We start from the raw sequence: 25,396 nt of genomic DNA, 5'->3' as shown, positions 1-25,396 counted from the left end.
GATGTCCAAGATCATTATGGAACAATCGTTTGTGTTGCTGGTAGCTCCAGCATGGCCTCACAGGTTTTGTTATACAGATCTTGTTCGGATGTCCAGTTGCCAACCTTGGCCACTTCCTTTAAGACTAGACCTTTTGTATCAAGGTCCGTTTTTCCATCAGGATCTTAAATCATTAAATTTGAAGGTATGGAAATTGAACGCCTAGTGCTTAGTCATAGAGGTTTCTCTGACTCATGATTAATACTATGTTACAGGCTCGTAAATCTGTTTCTAGGAAGATTTATTATCAAGTTTGGAAGACTTATATTTCATGGTGTTCTTCTCATAAATTCTCCTGGCATTCTTTTAGAATTCCTAGAATTTTACAGTTTCTTCAGGATGGTTTGGATAAAGGTTTGTCTGCAAGTTCCTTGAAGGGACAAATCTCTGCTCTCTCTGTTTTATTTCACAGAAAATTGTTAAGCTTCCTGATATTCACTGTTTTGTACAGACCAAGCCTGTCATTAAATCAATCTCTCCTCCTTGGAGTCTTAATTTGGTTTTGAAGGCTTTACAGGCTCCTCCTTTTGAGCCTGTGCATTCTTTGGACATTAAACCACTTTCTTGGAAAGTGTTGTTCCTTTTGGCTGCTTGAAGAGTTTCCGAATTGTCTGCTCATTCTTTTGAATCTTCTTTTCTGATTTTCCATTAGGATAAAGCAGTTTTGTGGACTTCATTTACTTTTCTACCTAAAGTTGTGAATTCTAACAACATTTAAAAGAGAAATTGTTGTTCCTTCTTTGTGTCCTAATACTAAGAATTCTTTGGATGTTGTAAGAGCTTTGTAATATTATGTTGAAGCTACGAAAGATTTCAGGAAGACTTCTAGTCTATTTGTTGTATTTTCTGGTTCTAGGAAAGGTCAGAAGGCTTCTGCCTGTTCCTTGGCATCTTGGTTAAAGCTTTTGATTCATCAGGCTTATTTGGAGTTGGGTCAGGCCCCGCCTCAGAGAATTACAGCTCTTTCTGCTAGATTAGTCTCCACTTTGTGGGCTTTTAAGAATGAAGCTTCAGTTGATCAGATTTGCAAAGCAGCTACTTGGTCTTCTTTGCATGCATTTGCTAAATTCTACCATTTTTATGTATTTGCTTCCTTTGAAGCAGTTTTTGGTAGAAAAGTTCTTCAGGCAGCTGTTTCATTTTGATTCCTCTGCTTATGTTTAAGTTTTTTTTCTTTTCATTTATGAGAATAAACTTTATGTTTTGGGTCGTGGATTATTTTTTTCAGCAGAAAATTATTTTTATTCCTCACTCTCTAGTGACTCTTCTGTGGAGTTCCACATCTTGGGTATTACTATCCCATACGTCACTAGCTCATGGACTCTTGCCAATTACATGAAAGAAAACATAATTTATGTAAGAACTTACATGATAAATTAATTTCTTTCATATTGGCAAGAGTCCATGAGACCCACCCTTTTTATGGTGGTGGTTATTTTTGTATAAAGCACAATTATTTCCAAATTCCTTTGTTGATGCTTTTTACTCCTTTCTTTATCACCCCACTACTTGGCTATTCGTTAAACTGAATTGTGGGTGTGGTGAGGGGTATATTTATAGGCATTTTGAGGTTTGGGAAACTTTGCCCCTCCTGGTAGGATTGTATCTCCCATACGTCACTAGCTCATGGACTCTTGCCAATATGAAAGAAATGAATTTATCAGGTAAATTCTTACATAAATTATGTTTTTCTTCTTTTCTTTCAATACACTGAAAAAAATGTATTGCACACTTTAAAAAAGCAAAATGTGAAGGGAGAAACTTAAAATATCCATAGTGTTTTACTAAATCAAATTTAATCTTTGACTCTAAATACTTTTTTTCTCTTCTCTTTAATTTCAAGACTTCATTTACTTTAACATGGGCAACATATCTGTTGGCTAAGTATCCTAAGGTTCAGCAGTCTGTGTACACTGAGATCCTCCGAAACTTAGGAAAAGACACCATTCCTACTGCTGAGGATGTCCCCAAAACACCACTAATCAGAGCAGTTCTGAAAGAAACATTGCGGTAAGTTTCCTTTTTTGGATCGTCTCTCTAGGTCTTATAATTTTCTTACTTAAAGTGAATGTAAATTTTGATGCTAAAGTGCCCGGTTTTTAAAAATTCAATTAAAAACAGGGGCACTTTAATTCATAAAAATGTACATTTCACTTGTGCTGTGAAAAAAAAACTTACCTTTTAATCTTGACAGCAGCTGCAGCTTCCTCCACCTGTCGCAAAGCCTCTTCCTGGGTCTAAAATGATGAATCCGGCTTCCTCCAATCACAGCATTGAATCAGACACTGATTCCCCCGGGGGGGGGGAGCCGTGATTGGAGGATGACCTATCCATCATTTCTGACATCAGAAATGGCTTGCGACGACCGGAGGAAGCTGGAGTTGCTGTCAAGTTTAAAAGGTATTTCTTCAGAACAAGTGAAATATAAATTTTGATGAATTAAAATGCCCCTGTTTTAAATTGAATTTTTAAAAACCAGGCACTTTAGCATCAAAATTTACATTCACTTTAAGCTCTAATAACCTGTCACAAACTTTTCCTTGAGAATTTATATCTACTTAAGGCTTTGTAACACAATTGCTAATATTACTTTTGAAGCCCTCTCCACATTATGGTAAATAGCCATGCCAATGTCCAAATACTGATACTGGCCAAATAAATCTGACTTCTGTCACACATCCAGACACTACATATTGTGGATTTCACTTATTGAATCTATACAAAATGTATTATTTCTCACACAAACCTTTATTCACTCATGTCCAACTATAACTAACTACTACATCACCCAACTTAATTTACCGTCATGGGCAAGATTACATACGCGGCGTTGCCCGCAAAAAACGGCGACGCCAGTTTTTACGCGGTTTTGGTATCGCATATACGGCACCCCATATAAATGCGGCGCGTATATTTCCCTGTCACCCACAATGTTTACTCCCATAAGCTAACATAGAAGAGTGTCGCAAATCGGTATCACATATCCAGCGCAAGGACTTACGCAGCGGAAATAGAGAAATTTTACTACATTTTCACCTCGCCACACATAGACTGTTGCAGCAAGCCTTGCCCTAAAAAGGAAGCACCATAACTCCCGGAAAATAATAACTAATATGTAACACATGCGCAATATCTATCTAACTGTCAGCCGCCAAGCCCCACCGCAATAAATAATAAAGTATATTGACTCCCATCGCAATCTACCTAATAAATGTATTAACCCCTAATCTGCCATTAACCCACATCACAATAAACCTAATAAAACTATTAACCCACATCGCAATCTACCTAATAAATGTATTAATCCCTAATCCGCTATTAACCCACAAAGCATAAAACCTAATAAATGTATTAACCCCTAATCCGCCATTAACCCACATCGCAATAAACCTAATAAATGTATTAACCCCTAATCCGCCATTAACCCACATCGCAATAAACCTAATAAACCTAATAAAACTATTACCCCCTAATCCGCCATTTACCTACAACGCAATAAACCTAATGACACTATTAACCTCTAATCCATCAAACCCCCAAAACGCAAATACCTAATTAAATTACTAAGCCCCTTAACCTAACACCCCCTAAATTAACCCCAATTACCTAAATTAAAAAATACTAAGTTACAATTAAAATAAAAAAGCTAACATTACTTAAAAATAATTAAAAAAAATTAAATAAATCTAAGATTACAAAAAATAAGTCTAACATTACATAAAATAATAAACCAAATTATCAAAAATAAAAAAATTAAACCTTATCCCTATGAAAATAAAAATCACCCCCTAATCTAATACTAAACTACAAATAGCCCTTAAAAGGGCCTTTTATAGGGCATTGCCCTAAGTTAAATAGCTTTTACATTAAAAAATACTAAGTCCCCCCTCTAACAGTAAAACCCCTTACCCAACAAACCCCCTAAAATAAAAAAAGGGCATTCGGCTCTTTTAAGAGTGCCCAATAAAACCCTAATCTAAAAGAACCCCCCCCTCCCAAAAAAAAATCCTTACTCTAACCCCCAAATAGGTACCCGCTGTTCCTGAAGTCCGGCGGAGAAGGTCCTGTTCCAGGCGGTGAAGACTTCTTCCAAGCGGCTAACATCTTCTTCCAAACGGGGACCACTTCCTTCTTCATCCAGGACCAGGAGATGAGCAGGGCCATGGAGCGTGGAGGATCCTCTTCTTCCCTTGCATTCCTGTTGGTTAATTTGATTCTTCAAATTCAAACCAGCCAATAGGATAAGAGCTACTGAAATCCTATTGGCTGATTTGAACAGCCAATAGGATTTCAGTAGCTCTCATCCTATACGCTGATTTGAATTTGAAGAATCAAATCAGCCAATAGGAATGCAAGGTGCCCCATATTTAAACACATGCCTTGAATTCACTATTCATTGCACTGCGTCGATCGTACAAAGAGGATCCTCCACGCTCCATGGCTCCGCTGTCGCCGGTCCTGCTCCGCGCTCATCTCCGCTCCGGCTTGGTCCTGGATGAAGAAGGAAGTGGTCCCCGCTTGAAAGAAGATGTCGGTCGCTTGGAAGAAGTCTTCACAGCCTGGAACAGGACCACCTCTACCGGACCTCTACCTATTTGGGGGTTAGAGGTAGGATTTTTTTTTTTTATTATTTTTTTTTTTCAGATTAGGGTTTAATTGGACACTCTTAAAAGAGCTGAATGCCCATTTAAGGGCAGTAAATGAGCTGAATGTCCTTTTAAGGGCAATGCTCATACAAATGCCCCTTTAGGGTCAATCAGTATTTTTGTTTTTTTTAGTGTTAGGTTTATTTATTTTGGGGGGTTTGGTGGGTAGTGGGTTTTACTGTTAGGGGGGGACTTAGAATTTTTTTTTTAAATGCAAAAGAGCTTTTTAACTTAGGGCGATGCCCTATAAAAAGCCCTTTAAATGGCTATTGGTAGTTTAGCATTAGATTAGATTAGGGGGTGTTTTTATTTTGGGGGGACTTTTTTATTTTCATAGGGTTTAGGTTTAATTTTTTTTATTTTGGATACTTTTGTTTATTTTCTGTAATTTTAGACTTTTTTTTATTTTTGGTAATTTTAGATTCATTTTTATTTAATGTTAGAAAAATAAACCTAAGTACTGCTAGGATTTTTTATTTTAATTATAATTTAGTATTTTCTTCTTAAAAGGGAAGAGTCCACAGCTGCATTCATTACTTTTGGGAAATACAGAACCTGGCCACCAGGAGGAGGCAAAGACACCCCAGCCAAAGGCTTAAATACCTCCCCCACTTCCCTCATCCCCAGTCATTCTTTGCCTTTCGTCCAGGAGAAGTGATAGAAGATAGTCTCTTATGGAGGGTAGTACTCTTCGCAATGGGACTGGAGTTTTAAGTAATCCTGTCAGCCTCTCAGTGAGAGCATGGATGAAAGTTAGAGTCCGGAGATGCAGGGGGAGTTTTCCTGCGAACCCATCCCGACTCATATTAACAGCTCCTTGGTAATCAGCGTTGACGAGTTTCGCTGCATACCTTTCTTCACTCAAGTCCATGTCAGAAGCGAGGCTACTATCTGTCACACTTGAAGGGCCGTGTTCCTGTTCCACGGCGTAGATTCTGGTAGGATCGTTTCATTTTATTTCGACATGTGAATGTAATGTTAACTAAACAAGGTAGGGTCCCAGTGGGACTCCTTTTATCTTAATACGGAATCATGGGTATCTCCTGAGGGGGGGTTATTGAACAGGGGGGACTTTTAATCATGTTTGTTATATTCTTCTATCTGCAAATGTGTAGCTATACTTAGGCTCACGGCCTTTTCGAAACATGCCGGCCTACTTTTACTGACGCAATCTTTCAAGATTGCGCGCCCTTTTTGTGACTGGCTTGGTGTACCTTGTGACAGGTGCGGTTACGTTTTTTTTTTTTTTTTTTTCACTTCCGTATGCTGACTGTGTGCGACCGAGAGAGTCTAGCTCGTGGGTTGTCTGGTTCACAGGAAGTGGTGAGTGCCCCAGCCATTGGGGGTGTTAAAGGGTGCCAGTTAGTTTTTTGGAATCTATGAAAAGGATCACAAAGAAAAGGGTGCCTCCTAGTGCAATACTGCGATGGTGATATAAACATAAACAAATCCTGTGTTGGAATGATACTCACAAGGAGAGCAGCACCAGATGTGCTAAATGATACAAGCTGGGGACTCACAGTGGCCCAGCAACACTGATCAAGTTACCAATAAGGCGAGTCAGGCTCAGGCTTCCATATAAAATGACATATATTTATTAAAATCTGATATAAAAACAATGGGTATTATGTTCACCCCAAAGACAAAAAAACAATAGTGGTAACAGATCGCTACGCGTTTCTCAGCTTGTCTAGCTGTTTCCTCAGGCATCTGTTAACATTATGGAAGCACTGACCTTTATATCTAAAACCGGAGCCCTTGAGCTCCTCCCTACACCTGATTCCACAGGTGTGACCAATTAACAAAATTCTTTCTAACCCTATGTCTCAATTTACCTTGAGCTTAAAAGCACATACTTATTATTAGTGCATTTGCCCAATGACCTATGATCGTTAATACAATGATACAAAAATATAAACAACAAAACCTATAATCTTTCCATCGTCATATACTATGAACATCCTTGCAAATATATACATACTACTCACATAGTGGCCCAATGTGAATAAGGGCCATAACCTCTTGAATAATAAAAATAAACAAAGTGCTTTTGCATATTATTTTGGCCTTCCCCTCTCTTTGAACAAGTCAATGTTTCCCCATTTTAACCAATGTATTAATTGTATAGCCTATATTACTTAGTCGAAACATATATTTCATCCATTGTGAACTGGGATTTGTACAACTATCCTCATTAGGGATTTAATGATGTTGCACTACGCGTGCTTGACACCCGTTGTTATGCAACATTTTCGCATTATCGTGTAAAAACAATTATCTGTGAAGATACATATTGTACAACAATTGTCTAAATGCATTTTGATGTACCTTTATTCTCAAGACTTGTATAGATTGAGAAATCATCAAACGTCTGTGTTTTTTTGTTGTATACCGTTCGTAGTAGATACGTCATAGTGGGGTGTGTAAACTATCCCTGATAATGATTTGGTAAAAAAGTGGGCAGTGTAAAATACATCATATGCGGGTGTGAGGAAGTGGGTGGAACTGTTAGTGCTCGTAACTAATATAATAGAACATCTTGCTCGTGACGGGGCTGTCGGCAAAGCCAAACTAATCACTATATGGACAGGGAAAAGGGAATGATAGCCAGGTTGTAGAGTAACATACTTTTAACAACAATACTATAATGTGCTGATGAATTAGTGTGATAAACCAGTGACTACATCTTTCAAAAATAATGGTCCTCGATAACTGGACTCGCCTCTCATTTTCATGTATGAATACTGTGGTGATCGCTAAAGTGTTACTCTACCTGCCATATATGTGTATTAACTTTAAATATAAGCTAGCGTGTAAAAAGTGATGAAGTGTGTGATTAATATAGTCCAGGGATGTTGTGGTGTGAGACTTAGAGGTCTTCAGACTCTGAAAACAAAGTAACTGAAATACAGCACTCACTGATCACACAGCACGGAGAGGGCTTACCATGCCCAGAAAAAGCATTGAAGAAAGAAAAGTCCTCCAGCTAGTGAAAAAATCCGAAGACCTTTATTGTGCAAAAATAGGCTCCACAACAGCTACGTTTCGGGCAAACAATCAGCCCTTTTTCAAGCTTGACATACAATAAATACAGCAAGATTTAAATAGCCCTAATGGCGCCAAATAATTGTAGTAAAAATGAAAAGATTGCCATCTAGTGGCAAAACATCAAATTGTTCAAAATTGTAACAAAATATGTTCAATAAATTAAGTGAATACAATATCATTTAGTGAATAATACATCATGTTTTCATTCAAATAAATAACCAGTGAAACTTTAAACATTTCATTTAACAATTGATACTAATCATTTTAAAACATTTATTCACCAATTGACCCACAAAATAGCATTTAATTTCATAATAAAACCACAATTAATTCATAATTTAAAACATCTATATGTGAAAATTTAAGAAAATGTTCTAATAAACACATATATAAATAAGTCAATCAAAAAGATACTCAAAAGAAATTTTAAATATGTACATTCATGAATGGAATTGGTCAGATAATATAGGTAGCAAAAATACAGGTATATTATAGGAAATACAATTTCACATATATAAAAAATTTCATATATAAAAAAAAATTTCCGAACGAAAAAATCCCTTCATATAATGAAAAGTTCATATAATACAAAACATATTGTAAATTTACCAAAATGCTGTCCAGTTGCATTCCCTATTAAAACCCTTGGGTCATAAGGTGTTTAACTCATTAATCCAAAAAGTCTTCAGACTCGCCAGAAACGCAAGTTATGGAGCAGCGGTCTAAAGACCGCTGCTCCATAACCTTGTCCGCCTGCTCTGATGAGACGGACAGGAATCGCCACATTTCAACCCGATCGAGTATGATAGAGTTGATTGACACCTCCCTGCTGGCTGCCCATTGGCCATGAGTCTGCAGGGGGAGGCGTTGCACCAGCAGCTCTTGTGAGCTGCTGGTGCAATGCTGAATACGGTGAGCAGACATTTGATAATTCGGCCTCTTAGAGTCAGAAATAACAAATGGACATAGTATCACTAGAGTGTGTGGATAGAATAGACTGACCAATTCTAATAGATAGGACATATTTTATGTATTAGTGTTACCAATGTATCTGATGCCATACCCTAAACCTAACGGCTAGATTACGAGTTTTGCGTTATTGGTGAAAATGCAGCGTTCTGGCTCTTTTTCACTACTGCTGGTATAACGAGTTTTGCAGGTATAGCTGTACCGCACACTTTTTTGGCCGTAACACAACGTAACTACCACTACCTGAGTTACACTAACACCTAACCTTACACTACAATTAAATTACATGAATTAAATACAATTAACTAAATTAAAAAAAAAAAGCAAACACTATATTACACAAAATAAAAAATAAATTATCAAATATTTAAACTAATTACACCTAATCTAATAGCCCTATCAAAATAAAAAAGCCCCCCAAAATAAAAAAAACCTAGCCTACAATAAACTACCAATGGCCCTTAAAAGGGCCTTTTGCAGGGCATTGCCCCGAAGAAATTAGCTCTTTTACCTGTAAAAAAATACAAACAACCCCCCAACAGTAAAACCCACTACCCACACAACCAAACCTCTCAAATAAGATCCTATCGAAAAAACCTAAGCTCCCCATTGCCCTGAAAAAGGCATTTGGATGTACATTGCCCTTAAAAGGGCATTTAGCTCTTTTTCATCCCAAACCCTAAGCTAAAAATAAAACCCACCCAATAAACCCTTAAAAAAAAAACCTAACACTAACCCCGAAGATCCACTTACAGTTTTTGAAGACCGGACATCCATCCTCAACAAAGTGACAGAAGTCCTCATCCAAGCGTGCCGAAGTCCTCATCCAGACGGCATCTTCTATCTTCATCCGGAGCATCCTCTCCTTCCAGCGGCTAATGAAGAATGAAGGTTCCTTTAAGGGACGTCATCCAAGATGGCGTCCCTTGAATTCCGATTGGCTGATAGAATTCTATCAGCCAATCGGAATTAAAGGTGAAAAAATCCTATTGGCTGATGCAATCAGCCAATAGGATTTATTGAGCTACAATCCTATTGGCTGATCCAATAAGCCAATAGGATTGAGCTTGCATTATATTGGCTGATTGGAACAGCCAATAGAATGCAAGCTCAATCCTATTGGCTGATTGGATTAGCCAAAAGGATTGAAGCTCAATCCTATTGGCTGATTACATCCGCCAATAGGATTTTTTCAGCCAATCGAAATTCAAGGTACGCCATCTTGGATGACGTCCCTTAAAGGAACCTTCATTCTTTGTTAGCCGTCGGAAGAAGAGGATGCTCTGCACCGGATGTCTTGAAGATGGATGAAGATAGAAGATGCCGCTTGGATGAAGACTTCGGCCCTCTTGGATGAAGACTTCGGCCCGCTTGGATGAAGACTTCGGCCCGCTTGGATGAAGACTTCGGCCCGCTTGGATGAAGACTTCGGCCCGCTTGGATGAAGACTTCGGCCTGCTTGGATGAGGATGGATGTCCGGTCTTCAAAAACTGTAAATGGATCTTCGGGGGTTAGTGTTAGGTTTTTTAAGGTTTTAATGGGTGGGTATTATTTTTAGCTAAGGGTTTGGGCTGAAAAATAGCTAAATGCCCTTTTCAGGGCAATGGGGAGCTTAGGTTTTTTAGATAGGATTTTATTTGGGGGGTTTGGTTTTGTGGGTGGTGGGTTTTATTGTTGGGGGGGTTGTTTGTATTTTTTTTTTTTTTTACAGGTAAAAGAGCATATTTCTTTGGGGCAATGCCCTGCAAAAGGCTCTTTTAAGGGCTATATTGGCAGTTTAGTTTAGGCTAGGTTTTTTTTTTTGGGGGGGGGTGCTTTTTTTATTTTGATAGGGCTATTAGATTAGATCTAATCAGTTTAAATATTTCAACAGAGAAGGAGACAGCGCACGTCCGATTCAAGGTAGAGGTATTTTATTGCAAATGGCACACACTAGTAATAAACTTACTAGAAAATTGAATAAAAACAGCAAAAAGCAGCGATAGTATAAATCACTTCACCACAGCAAAGGAATAGCATCAGAATAGCATCAGAAGAAACAGGAAGGCGTCCACGTAAAAACAATTTCAAAAGTTCCCGGAAATGATGACGATAGTATAGCCGTCAGGATACGTCATCAAACAGCCTCCCACCTTGTTCTACGGATGCTCAGTACAGCCAAAAAGCCTCAACGCGTTTCGCCGGTGGCACCCCGGCTTTTCAAGAGTAATGGGCTGTAGTCTGTATATGTCCTTATATACCCATTCGCAAGGTTCCGATTGGTCTCCAGAAGTCACACATGCGAGTTGAAGATGGGACGGGTAAACGGACAAATACTAAGATTTTGTGAATCAAATACTCTGTTCAGGTCGGTGTCAATATATCTAATACATTTCTCCACAGCTCTTGGGTTGGTAATAAATGGTCCTGATCAATTATTTTTTATTTTGTGTAATTTTGTGTTTTTTTTGTAATTTAGTTAGTTGTATTTAATGTAATTTATTTAATTGTGGTGTAAGGTTAGGTGTTGGTGTAACTCAGGTTAGGTTTTATTTTATTGTTTTACAGGTAAATTTGTATTTATTTTAACTAGGTAGCTAGTAAATAGTTAATAACTATTTACCAACTAGTCTACCTAGTTAAAATAAATACAAACTTAGCTGTGAAATAAAAATAAAACCTAAGATAGCTACAATGTAACTATTAGTTATATTGTAGCTAGCTTAGGGTTTATTTTACAGGTAAGTATTTAATTTTAAATAGGTATTTAGTTAATGATAGTAATTTTTATTTAGATTTATTTTAATTATATTAAAGTTAGTGGGGGTTAGGTTTAGGGGTTAATAACTTTAGTATAGTGGCGGCGACGCTGGGGGCGGCAGATTAGGGGTTAATAAGTGTAGGTAGCGATGACATTGGGGCGGCAGATTAGGGGTTAGTAAGTGTAATGTAGGTGGCGGCGACGTTGGGGCGGCAGATTAGGGGTTAATAAATGTAGGTAGGTGTCGGGGGCAACAGATTAGGGGTTAATAAATGTAGGTAGGTGGCGGCGACGTTGGGCACGGCAGATTAGGGGTTAATAACTGTAATGTAGGTGGCGGCGGTGTCGGGGGCGGCAGATTAGGTGTGTTTAGACTCGGGGTTTATGTTAGGGTGTTAGGTGTAAACATAATTTTCTTTCCCCATAGGAATCAATGGGGCTGCGTTACGGAGCTTTACGCTCCTTTATTGCAGGTGTTAGGCTTTTTTTTAGCCGACTCTCCCCATTGAGATGGGGAAATCGTGCACAAGCACATAAAACCAGCTCACAGCAGAGCTGGTATTTGGGTGTGATATGGAGCTCAGTTTTGCTCAACACTCGCATATTGCCTGCTAACGCCGGGTTTATGAAAACCTGTAACAGCAGCGCTCTAGGGAGGTGAGCGGTGACAATAACTTGCAAGTTAGCACCGAGCCGCTCATAACGGAAAATTTGTAATCTAGCCATAAGTGTGTAATATTAGACTGTACATATTGAAGTGGAATAAGTTATCCTATAGTAATGTTTGATACCACTTATAAGCTAATATGTGCGGACCGCTGATGTGTGTGTATGTATGTATGTGTGTATATATATATATATATATATTTATTAGTGTATCATATGGCTGTTTTATAATGGAGTACAGTGGTGCTATGTTTCTAGATAATTATCTATTATATAATACTCATACTGGTCGATAAGTATATGCTGCTTTTGTTCATAGAACGGACTATACTGTGTGTATATATGTGTGTGTGTGTGTGTGTGTGTGTGTGTATATATATATATATATATATATATATATATATATATATATATTATATATTAATTAAATTTTACTTAGATGAACGTTTTCGGGGTTGCCCCCGAAAGCATAATTCTGTCATTATATAAAGCCCTGGTAAGACCTCACCTTGAGTTTGGAGTGCAGTTCTGGGGACCGATTGCTAAAAAAGATATTGCAGAACTAGAAAAAGTTCAGGGAAGGGCCACAAAGCTAATAAGGGGATTGGATAAATTAACCTATGAGGAGAGGCTAGCCAAACTGGGTCAGTTTTCTTTAGAAAAAAGGCGCTTGAGAGGTGACATGATTACTTTATATAAATATATTCAAGGCCCATATACAGAGATGGCCAGAAGCCCTATTTATTCCAAGAAAATTGTTTCTGACAAGAGGTCATAATTTAAGGTTGGAGGAAAGGCGATTTAATCTCCTGCAACGGAAACGTTTTTTCACTGTAAGAGCAATAAATTTGTGGAACTCATTACCAAAGAAGGTAGTGAATGCCAATACCATAGATACATTTAGAAATAGTCTGGATAAATTTCTGTATATAAACAAAATTCATGGATATGATTGCTAGTATTAAATGGGTCACCTTTTAATGGGGTTATTTAAGCTTAACTGGAGCTTTTTGTAAGTACAGGTAGCCCTCAGTTTACGCCGGGGTTAGGTTCCAGAAGGAATGGTTGTAAATCGAAACCGTTGTAAATTGAAACCCAGTTTATAATGTAAGTCAATGGGAAGTGTGGGAGATAGGTTCCAGGCCCCTCTCAAAATTGTCATAAGTAACACCTAATACATTATTTTTAAAGCTTTGAAATGAAGACTTTAAATGCTAAACAGCATTATAAACCTAATAAAATAATCACACAACACAGACTTCACTTGCATTTTTCTGCAAACAGTTCTTTCTATGCATTCCAATCTGGACTGATTTATAGACAGAAAGAACTTGTTCCTTTGAAATCTGCTCGATAGCTCAGGTCTGGTTAAACTGATTAATTTCAGCTTGCTTGGCTTTGCTGCAACACAAGCGGACAGCTACACCTACTGGCTATTTTAATAAATGCACTACTTCTCAATGCTTTTCAATAGCAGTCACATGACTGGAAAAAAAGGTTGTTATTCTGAAACGGTGTAAATTGAACCGTTGTAAAACGAGGGCCACCTGTATTTTAGATTTGTATAGGTTGAACTCGATGGACTTCAGTCTTTTTTCAACCTTATCTACTATGTTACTATATATTTTTTCTGGTCATCGGGTATGTAAATGTCCAAGGTATTTTTTAACTGATTCTATTCCAACACAGGATTTGTTTTTGTTTATATCACCATCGCTGTATTGCACTAGGAGGCGCCCTTTTCTTTGTGATCTTTTTCATAGATTCCTTTCTGCTGTTATACATGACAGGAGCTGCCGTCACTTATCAAGCCTGCAACATTTTGCATCACCAACACAGATCACTCACCATTTGGGACTACCCGCATTATCTGGACTTGTGATATCAATCTCTCAAAAAGACACAGATAAGACACAGATAAGATATAATTTATATTGTAATTCTTTATTGTGTATATATTTAGAGTGGGTATTCTATTATACTAGTCACATCACTGTGGCTTATTGGAATTAGACAGTTTGGATTAATATTATATTGTCTCTGTTATAGCGCCCCCTAGAGTTGGACATTTAGGTGTCACTAGTTTTGTCATTTTTTGTAGAAGCCACGACCAAGGAGTTTGTTTGCTTTTTGTTTATCATGGAAGACCTTCAAAGTGTTACATGTTCCATGTGTTTAAATGCCAATGTGGAACCCCCTGTTACTATCTGTCCCACATGTATTGAAAAGGCTCTTCAGTTTAGAGAGCAAATTTTCTTTGATAAAACACTGTCTAAAGTGGATTTTTCTCAGGGGTCTACTGATGAGATTCAGAGTATGCGGCAACTTTCTCCCCAAGCGTCACAGCCCTTAATGTCCGCTCAAGCGGAGCCTTGTACCTCTGCAGTTTCTTCTGCAATTACTTTAAAAGATATAGCTGCTGTTATGTCATCTACACTTTCAGATGTGTTATCTGCTTTTCCTGTATTTCAGGGCAAACGCAGAAGGAAGGAAGCTCATGTAGTCAATACAGCGTCTGATGGGTTATTGGCGATTTCACATGTACCCTCCCAAAGCTCTGAGTTGGAGGGTATGGAGGTCTTATCCGAAGGGGAAATTTCTGATTCAGGTAGTGTCTTTCCTCTGACTGATTCAGAAGTGGTTTCCTTCAAGTTTAAACTTGAACACCTCCGTTTGTTGTTAAGGGAGGTTTTAGTACTCTGGACGACTGTGACTCAATTGTGGTTCCTCCAGAAAAATTGAGTAAGTTGGACAGGTATTTAGAAGTCTCTTCTTATTCTGATGTTTTTCCAGTTCCTAAGAGAACTTCAGAGATTATTGCTAAGGAATGGGAGAGACCAGGTATTCCTTTTTCTCCTTCTCCAATTTTCAAGAAAATGTACCCTATAGCAGATGCTATTAGGGATTCTTGGCAGACGGTCCCTAAAGTGGAAGGAGCTATTTCCACTTTGGCTAAACGTACTACTATTCCTATCAAGGATAGTTGTGCCTTTATAGACCCTATGGATAAGAAATTGGAGGGTCTTCTTAAGAAGATTTATGTTCATCAGGGATTGTTGTTACAACCGGCTGCCTGCATTGTTACGGTCACAAGTGCGGCAGCTTATTGGTTTGATGCTCTAGAACAGGGGTTTCCAAACTTGGCTCTGCAGAGGTTTTGGAACTACATTTCCCATGATGCTCAGCTAGATAAAATGCTGGCTGAGCATCATGGGAAATGTAGTTTCAAAACCTCTGAAGGACCAAGTTTGGAAATCCCTGCTCTAGAAGAATCTCTTAAGACTGAGACTTCTTTAGAAGAGATACAGGATAGAATTAAAGCTCTGAAATTAGCCAATTCATTCATTACTGATGCTTCTTTGCAGATTACCAAGTTGGCAGCTAAGAGTTCGAGTTTTTCTATCTTAGCACGTAGAGCTTTATGGTTGAAACCTTGGTCTGTGGATGTGTCATCCAAGTCTAAGCTTTTGGCTATTTCTTATAAAGGGAAAACTCTGTTTGGTCCTGACTTGAAGGAAATTATTTCTGATATCACGGGAGGCAAGGGTCATCTCCTCCCTCAGGATAAGAAATCCAAACAGAGAGGTCGACAGAGTAATTTTCGTTCCTTTCAAAACTTCAAGGGAATTCCCCCTTCCTCCCCCTTCCTCCTCCTCTAAACAATCCAAGTCTACCTGGAGACCTAATCAGTCTTGGAACAAGGGTAAACAATCCAAGAAGCCTGCTGCTGCCCCAAAGTCAGCATGAAGGGTTGGCCCCCGATCCGGGACCGGATCTAGTAGGGGGCAGACTGTTTTTCTTCATCCAGGCTTGGATAAGAGATTTTCAGGATCCCTGGGCATTAGAGATAATGTCTCAGGGGTACAAGTTGGAATTCTGAAATTCTTCCCCCAGGGGAAGGTTTCTTCTTTCTCGATTGTCTGTAGACCAGATAAAAAAAGAGGCGTTCTTACGCTGTGTAAAAGACCTCTCTTCCATGGGAGTAATCTGTCCCGTTCCAATTCAGGAGCAGGGACAGGGGTTTTACTCAAATCTGTTTGTAGTTCCCAAAAAAGAGGGAACTTTCAGACCTATCTTAGATCTCAAAAGTCTAAACAAATTTCTCAGAGTTCCATCTTTTAAGATGGAAACTATTTGTACCATTCTTCCATTTGTCCAAGAGGGTCAATTTATGGCGACAGTGGATCTAAAGGATGCATACCTTCATGTTCCCATCCACAGAGATCATTACAAGTTCCTGAGATTTGCGTTTCTGGACAAACACTTTCAGTTTGTGGCTCTTCCTTTCAGTCTAGCCACAGCACCCAGAATCTTCACAAAGGTTCTGGGATCTTTACTGGCGGTTCTAAGGCCGCGGGGCATTGCAGTGGCGCCTTATTTGGACGATATTCTGATCCAGGCATCGGCATTTCAACTGGCAAGGTTCCTAAGAACCCACGGGTGGAAGGTAAACCTGGAAAAGAGTTAGTTCTTCAGAAAAGGGTGCCTTTTCTAGGAACTATAATCGACTGTTTCAATGAAGATTTTTCTTACGGAGGTCAGAAAGTTAAAAATTCTGAATACATGTCGAGCCATTCAGTCCAATCCTCGTCCGTGAGTCGCTCAGTGCGTGGAGGTAATCGGATTAATGGTGGGGACAATGGACGTTGTTCCGTTTGCACGGTTTCATCTCTGCAATTGAGCATGCTCAGGCAGTGGAATGGAGATTATACAAATCTGTCTCCTCTAATTTTTCTAGATCAAGGCACAAGGGTTTCTCTTCTATGGTGGTTGTCACTGGATCATCTGTCTCAGGGGACATGCTTCCGCAGACCCTCATGGGTGATTGTGACAACGGATGCCAGTCTGCTAGGTTGGGGAGCAGTTTGGAACTCCCTAAGGTCTCAGGGTGTATGGAGTCTCTATTTCCAATCAATATACTGGAGTTGAGAGCAATATTCAATGCTCTTCAGGCTTGGCCTCAGTTGGCTTCGGCCCAATTCATCAGATTTCAGTCGGACAACATAACGACGGTAGCTTATATCAGTGATTTGCAACCTTTTTTTTGCTGTGGCACACTTTTTTACATTAAAAAATCCTGTGGCACACCACCATCCCAAAATTTCACAAAATCACACATTGTAGTCTAATACAGGATATATATATATATATATATATATATATATATATATATATATATATATATACAGGGAGTGCAGAATTATTAGGCAAGTTGTATTTTTGAGGATTAATTTTATTATTGAACAACAACCATGTTCTCAATGAACCCAAAAAACTCATTAATATCAAAGCTGAATAGTTTTGGAAGTAGTTTTTAGTTTGTTTTTAGTTATAGCTATTTTAGGGGGATATCTGTGTGTGCAGGTGACTATTATTAGGCAACTTAACAAAAAACAAATATAAAAAATTAGGCAACTTAACAAAAAACAAATATATACCCATTTCAATTATTTATTTTTACCAGTGAAACCAATATAACATCTCAACATTCACAAATATACATTTCTGACATTCAAAAACAAAACAAAAACAAATCAGTGACCAATATAGCCACCTTTATTTGCAAGGACACTCAAAAGCCTGCCATCCATGGATTCTGTCAGTGTTTTGATCTGTTCACCATCAACATTGCGTGCAGCAGCAACCACAGCCTCCCAGACACTGTTCAGAGAGGTGTACTGTTTTCCCTCCTTGTAAATCTCACATTTGATGATGGACCACAGGTTCTCAATGGGGTTCAGATCAGGTGAACAAGGAGGCCATGTGATTAGATTTTCTTCTTTTATACCCTTTCTTGCCAGCCATGAAAATCATTGTCCTGCATGAAAATCATGTTTTTCTTGAAGGATGCAGACTTCTTCCTGTACCACTGCTTGAAGAAGGTGTCTTCCAGAAACTGGCAGTAGGACTGGGAGTTGAGCTTGACTCCATCCTCAACCCGAAAAGGCCCCACAAGCTCATCTTTGATGATACCAGCCCAAACCAGTACTCCACCTCCACCTTGCTGGCGTCTGAGTCGGACTGGAGCTCTCTGCCCTTTACCAATCCAGCCACGGGCCCATCCATCTGGCCCATCAAGACTCACTCTCATTTCATCAGTCCATAAAACCTTAGAAAAATCAGTCTTGAGATATTTCTTGGCCCAGTCTTGACGTTTCAGCTTGTGTGTCTTGTTCAGTGGTGGTCGTCTTTCAGCCTTTCTTACCTTGGCCATGTCTCTGAGTATTGCACACCTTGTGCTTTTGGGCACTCCAGTGATGTTGCAGCTCTGAAATATGGCCAAACTGGTGGCAAGTGGCATCTTGGCAGCTGCACGCTTGACTTTTCTCAGTTCATGGGCAGTTATTTTGCTCCTTGGTTTTTTCACATGCTTCTTGCGACCCTGTTGACTATTTTGAATGAAACGCTTGATTGTTCGATGATCACGCTTCAGAAGCTTTGCAATTTTAAGAGTGCTGCATCCCTCTGCAAGATATCTCACTATTTTTGACTTTTCTGAGCCTGTCAAGTCCTTCTTTTGACCCATTTTGCCAAAGGAAAGGAAGTTGCCTAATAATTATGCACACCTGATATAGGGTGTTGATGTCATTAGACCACACCCCTTCTCATTACAGAGATGCACATCACCTAATATGCTTAATTGGTAGTAGGCTTTCGAGCCTATACAGCTTGGAGTAAGACAACATGCATAAAGAGGATGATGTGGTCAAAATACTCATTTGCCTAATAATTCTGCACTCCCTGTGTATATATATATATATATATATATATATATATATATACATACACTGTACTGTACTGTGCTGTCATGCCATGCCTCCTACAAACTATACATGACATATTTACATTCATTCACAAACAATCATAATGATTGCCTGTGAATGAATGTCAATGTCATGGTTGTAAATGAATCCTGGTGAGCTTGTCACATACCTCCCAATATTTAAAAATTTGAAAGAGGGACACCCCCGCACTGTTGTCAGTCTGCCGCGGCACACCTGAGGATCTCTCACGGCACACTAGTGTGCCATGGCACACTGGTTGAAAAACACTGGCTTATATCAATAATCAGGTTGGAACAAGGAGTTCCTTAGCGATGACCGAAGTAGCCAAGATAATTCAGTGGGCGGAGTCTCACTCCTGCCATCTGTCAGCAATCTACATCCCAGGGGTGGAGAACTGGGAGGCAGACTTTTTGAGCAGACACATTTCATCCGGGGGAATGGGAATTTCATCCGGAGATATTTTCCAGCCTGATTCTCAGATGGGGCAGGCCAGAGATGGATCTCATGGCATCTCGTCAGAATGCCAAGCTTACAAGATACGGGTCCAGGTCCAGGGATCCTCAGGCAGAGCTGATAGATGCCCTGGCAGGGCCTTGGTATTTCAGCCTAGCTTATGTATTTCCTACGTTTGCTCTTCTTCTTTACGGGTGATTGCTCGAGTCAAACAGGAGAGGGCGTCTGTAATTCTAATTGCCCCTGCGTGGCCTCGCAGGTTTTGGTATGCGGATCTGGTGGAAATGTCATCTCAGCCACTGTGGAAGCTACCATTGAGGAAAGACCTCATTCAAGGTCCCTTCCATCATCCAAATCTAGTTTCTCTGCAGCTGACTGCTTGGAGATTGAACGCTTAATTTTATCTAAGCGAGGGTTTTCTGATTCGGTCATAAATACCTTAATTGAGGCACGTAAGCCTGTTACTAGGAAAATTTACCATAAGATATGGCGTAAATATCTTTATTGGTGTGAATCCAAGGGCTACTCATGGAGTAGGGTTAGGATCCCTATGATTTTGTCTTTTCTCCAAGAAGGATTGGAGAAGGGGTTGTCAGCAAGTTCCTTAAAGGGACAGATTTCTGCTTTATCTATTTTGCTACACAAGCCTCTGGCAGGTGTTCCAGATGTACATTCTTTTTGTCAGGCTTTTACTAGAATCAGGCCTGTAACTAGACCAATTACTCCTCCTTGGAGTTTAAATTTGGTTCTTAGAGTTCTTCAAGGGGTTCCGTTTGAACCTATGCATTCCATTGATATTAAGTTATTATCTTGGAAAGTCTTATTTCTGGTTGCTATTTCTTCTGCTAGAAGAGTATCTGAGCTTTCAGCATTACAGTTTGGTTCTCCTTATCTTATTTTTCATTCGGAAAAGGTGGTGTTACGTACTAATCCTGGTTTTCTTCCTAAAGTTGTTTCAAACAAGAATATTAATCAGGAGATTGTTGTTCCTTCCTTGTGTCCTAATCCTTCTAAGAAGGAACGTCTGTTGCATAATTTAGACGTAGTCCGTGCTTTAAAGTTTTACTTACAAGCAACTAAGGATTTTCGACAATCGTCTAGTTTGTTTATCGTTTTCTCAGGGAAACGTAGGGGTCAGAAAGCTACGGCTACCTCTCTTTCTTTTTGGCTGAAGAGTATCATCCGTTTTGCATATGAGACTGCTGGACAGCAGTCTCCTGAACGAATTACGGCTCATTCCAATAGGGCTGTGGCTTCCTCATAGGCCTTCAAAAATGATGCTTCTGTTGAACAGATTTGCAAAGCTGCAACTTGGTTGTCTCTTCACACTTTTTCCAAATTTTCCAAATTTGATACTTTTGCCTCTGCGGAGGCTGCCTTTGGGAGGAAGGTTCTTCAAGCAGTGGTGTCTTCCGTTTAGGTTACCTGTCTTGTCCCTCCCTTTTCATCCGTGTACTATAGCTTTGGTATTGTATCCCACAAGTAAGGATGAAATCTGTGGACTCATCGTATCTTGTAAAAGAAAACAACATTTATGCTTACCTGATAAATTTATATCTTTTTGGATACGATGAGTCCACGGCCTGCCCTGTTTTTAGAAGACAGGTCTTTATTTTTGTTAAACTTCAGACACCTCTGCACCTTGACTTTTCCTTTCTCTTCCTACGTCGGTCAAATGACTGGAGTGGGAGGTAAGGGAGGAGCTATTTATACAGCTCTGCTGTGGTGCCCTTTGCCTCCTCCTGCTGGCCAGGAAGCGATAACCCACAAGTAAGGATGAAATCCGTGGACTCATCGTTTCCAAAAAGAAATACATTTATCAGGTAAGCATAAATTTTTTTTTTGCTTACCTGATAAATTTGTTTCTTTCTTGACACGATGAGTCCACGGCCCTCCCTGTGTTCAGACAGTTTATTTTTATATAAACCTCAGGCACCTCTGCACCTTATATTACTTCCTTTCTCCTTTCCCTTTGGTCGAATGACTGGGGTTGTGGGTAAGGGAGTGGTTTTTAACAGCTTTGCAGTGGTGCTCTTTGCCTCCTCCTGCTGGTCAGGAGTGATATTCCCAATAGTAATTAAGATGATCCATGGACTCACCGTGTCAAGAAAGAAACAAATTTATCAGGTAAGCATAAATTTCATTTTTACAGTATACTGTCCCTTTAAGAGCACTGCTTATTTATTTTACAAGATCTTTGTAGGTTTCTGATTGTAGTATGGAGATTTAAAAAAATAAAAAATAGGGGGGAGTGGCTAAGAGGCGGCCATGATCAGTCGCATTTCATGAAGCTCCTGGGAATACTCCTTTGTTTCACAAATTATCCTGGGATATAGCTTTTATTTTAACCTATTCTTATAGGATCCTATTACTGTTCAGCTGGTAGCATTGAAATTCTCGGCGATTCCCATAACTGAGCACCCAGGAGCTGAATTAGCCTATCAAGATCTTAGGCCGTCATCTCTGTTTGGAGCCTGCAGCGGCTTGTATCTACTTTTAATGCTGTATAGTTTTCTCTCTGAGCTCCGAGATCGTGTAATACAGCTATTATTTACCTGGGGACTGTGGCTCTTACAGGATTACTACATTCAGAACTCTTTACGGAATAACCGCATTTATCAGGAGACGGCCTATACACTGGTAAGCCGGGTTATACTGGGCTTGTTGATCGCTGACTATCGCAGGATGGAGGAGTTAAGTCTTGCCGCACTAGCCCTATTACGAGATCTGGACCGCAAGATGGATTCACAGTTTGCGGATCTTAGAGCTTGCATTAGAGAGGCCTATATGGAAGATGGCGCCCTGAGACCCCTTCCGCCTAAATCTACTCCCTCCGTATCACAGGAGATATACTCTGCACAAGCTGGGACTTTACATCATACCTCCGTTAAACCTGAGATGATCCCGGAATCGATGGTGACTGAGGGCTCAGAAGAAAGTCCAGATATGCGCTATTTGGGTGCTTCACGTTCTCGGACAGAGGCACAGCAGCAACTGCGGACACTAAGCAGACCCCTAAGGCATAACCGCAAGCAACATACAAGTGAGGAGCTTGTGTCGGATCTTCAACCACCTACCTCAAGATCAGACAACAACCAGAAATGTATCCCCTCACCCTCGGTGGCTTGTTCTGGGGATGCGGCCGGCCCCTGGATGGGGCACCGGGGACTCTCTCCTTCTCAGCTCGCAATAAAACGATTCTCTGCCTGGGTTGGGATCCTGACCTCTGCTCCTCCAAGACAACTTCATACAAAGGACTACCTTGACCTTCCACTGGTTTCAGACATATATCTCTATACAGAGTGGGACTTTTCACGTAACAAAATGGACTTTAGCAGAGCCGGTATTGGATAAGCACTAATCTCTTTCTTTGTCTCTTATCTCTGTTTTGTTTTTTTCTCTTCTTGTTGGGGAAATGCATATTGGGTCTGCAATCTTGTGTGTACGGTGTGTGGACCTTATTTATGTATGTACCTGTCTTTTCTTTTGGCACCCAGCTTTAAGTTGAATCTCTTATGTTTCACATGCAATGTTCATATCCTGAGGGCATATTGTGCTACTTGTAAAGGGTATACCTAGCTCTAGTTGTATATACTACATACATCATTTATAATGCTGCTGAGTGCACTGATAACTTTTTTCAAACCCCTTCACACATCCATTTTTTTTTTTTTTTTATGTTGCACCACTATAATTAACTTCCTGAGACTCCCTTTGCTCCCAGTTACTAATTTGTCTCTTTATTTTATGGGAACTCTTACAGTGAGATGTTATATGGCTCATATCAATAGTTATCAAGAGATATCACACACAGGCCATAAAAATGTAGGAAACCTGGATACAAGCTCCTGTTGTGCTGCGTCATGCCTAGTGTGCATTAGCCCTCCTCTGTTTTTGTTTTACAGTCACAACTTGTTATGTATGTAATCTGCATTTTCTCTTGATTTATGGTGTCAATAGGGTGGCTTATAATCCTGGGATATTCTCAGAGTGGTCTCACCCCCTATGGGTTGTGAAGCTTATGTCCCAGCATTATATATTATTCCATAGTCCCTTGGTTTCAGCACCTAATTAAAGACTAATATAGCCTAATATATATTTAGTATACCCTAGATGAGTACCTCATTAAGTACATTTAACCCTCAGTAGTAGCTCCTAGATGCCTTTATGCCACGCAATTTTTTAATTCTCCTTCCATTGAATGTCCCCCTCCTTGCAAGTTTGATAATATAGAATTAGAACTCTGAGACATCTATCTATAGAAATTCGCTGCAATATTGTGACTCCCCTTAAAAGCTATTAGTGAATTCTGAGATCTGCTATTCATGTTTTCTTACTGTTGTATAGTATACACAACTATAAAGGAAGATTTATTCTCTTTAAGAGTTTTATTAGTTTGCATACCTCTCTACTTGATTAGCCTCCTATTTCAACCTCTTCCTTGCCCACATAATTGGACATGGTCCTAAATATGCATGTACCCTCTGCTTAGGGATGTTATGGAAAAAAACTCCATCCTGCCTCTAATATTGAGTAAAGTGTTATTAGATTATCAGAGCCCGAACCCCCACCTCCCCTACTCTCTCACAGAGCAGCTCTTGACTGCTGACACCCCCTCCCCCCCCCTACTTTTAATATCTAGGTCCAAAAGTGGCCATTCTTTAAACCAATCCTCTCCTTTTGGTTCACTTTACATTTCATAGGTCCAAAAGTGACCTCTAATGTCATAAGAGGAATCAAAAGTAGAAATTATATAAAATAGAGGTTCTTAATAATTCACTGCAATACTTCACTTTCTTCTGTTAAGTGTGATCAGTCCACGGGTCATCATTACTTCTGGGATATTACTCCTCCCCAACAGGAAGTGCAAGAGGATTCACCCAGCAGAGCTGCATATAGCTCCTCCCCTCTACGTCACTCCCAGTCATTCTCTTGCACCCAACGACTAGATAGGATGTGTGAGAGGACTATGGTGATTATACTTAGTTTTATATCTTCAATCAAAAGTTTGTTATTTTAAAATAGCACCGGAGTGTGTTATTACCTCTCTGGCAGAGTTTGAAGAAGAATCTACCAGAGTTTTTGCTATGATTTTAGCCGGAGTAGTTAAGATCATATTGCTGTTTCTCGGCCATCTGAGGAGAGGTAAACTTCAGATCAGGGGACAGCGGGCAGATGAATCTGCATAGAGGTATGTAGCAGCTTTTATTTTCTGACAATGGAATTGATGAGAAAATCCTGCCATACCGATATAATGTCATGTATGTATACTTTACACTTCAGTATTCTGGGGAATGGTACTTCACTAGAATTACACTGTAAGAAGTACATAAAGCTGTTTAATAACTAGAAATTATGTTTAACGTTTTTGCTGGAATGTAAAATCGTTTTCATTTGCTGAGGTACTGAGTGAATAAATGTTTTGGGCACTATTTTTCCACTTGGCAGTTGCTTAATCTTTTTTCTGACAGTTTCTGTTCTCTCTCACTGCTGTGTGTGAGGGGGAGGGGCCGTTTTTTGGCGCTTTTGCTACGCATCAGATATTTCAGTCAGCAGCTCATTGTATTTCCTGCATGATCCGGTTCATCTCTACAGAGCTCAGGGGTCTTCAAAACTTATTTTGAGGGAGGTAATTTCTCTCAGCAGAGCTGTGAGAATTATAGTTGACTGAGACAAAAAACGTTTATTCTGTAATTTATTTCCTGCTTTCAGAATTGGTTATCTTTGCTAATGGGATTAAACCTTGCTAAAGTTGTGTTGTTTATAAGGATTGAGGCTATAACTGTTTCAATTTATTAATTTTCAACTGTCATAGATCTTCTGTGCTTCTTAAAGGCACAGTACGTTTTTAATATTATTCTAATTGAATTGTATTCCAAGTTGCAAGTTTATTTGCTAGTGTGTTAAACATGTCTGATTCAGAGGAAGATACCTGTGTCATTTGTTGCAATGCCAAAGTGGAGCCCAATAGAAATTTATGTACTAACTGTATTGATGCTACTTTAAATAAAAGTCAATCTGTACAAATTGAACAAATTTCACCAAACAA

General features: G+C 39.4%; 1 protein-coding gene across 1 annotated transcript in view; it reads left to right on the top strand.

Moving 5' to 3' along the window:
* LOC128645254 (cytochrome P450 27C1) overlaps positions 1-25,396 on the top strand; it is a 570,060-nt gene that overhangs the window by 281,549 nt on the left and 263,115 nt on the right. Inside the window, exon 6 of the mRNA XM_053698100.1 lies at positions 1,883-2,049. Within this exon, the coding sequence (XP_053554075.1) occupies positions 1,883-2,049 (167 nt within the window). The remainder of the gene's footprint in view (positions 1-1,882; positions 2,050-25,396) is intronic.

This window comes from Bombina bombina, chromosome 1 (assembly GCF_027579735.1).
Source record: "Bombina bombina isolate aBomBom1 chromosome 1, aBomBom1.pri, whole genome shotgun sequence".
NCBI classification, from domain to species: Eukaryota; Metazoa; Chordata; class Amphibia; order Anura; family Bombinatoridae; genus Bombina; species Bombina bombina.
The sequence above is the reverse complement of the archived record's forward strand: the minus strand, read 5'-3'. Positions and strand labels throughout refer to the sequence as shown.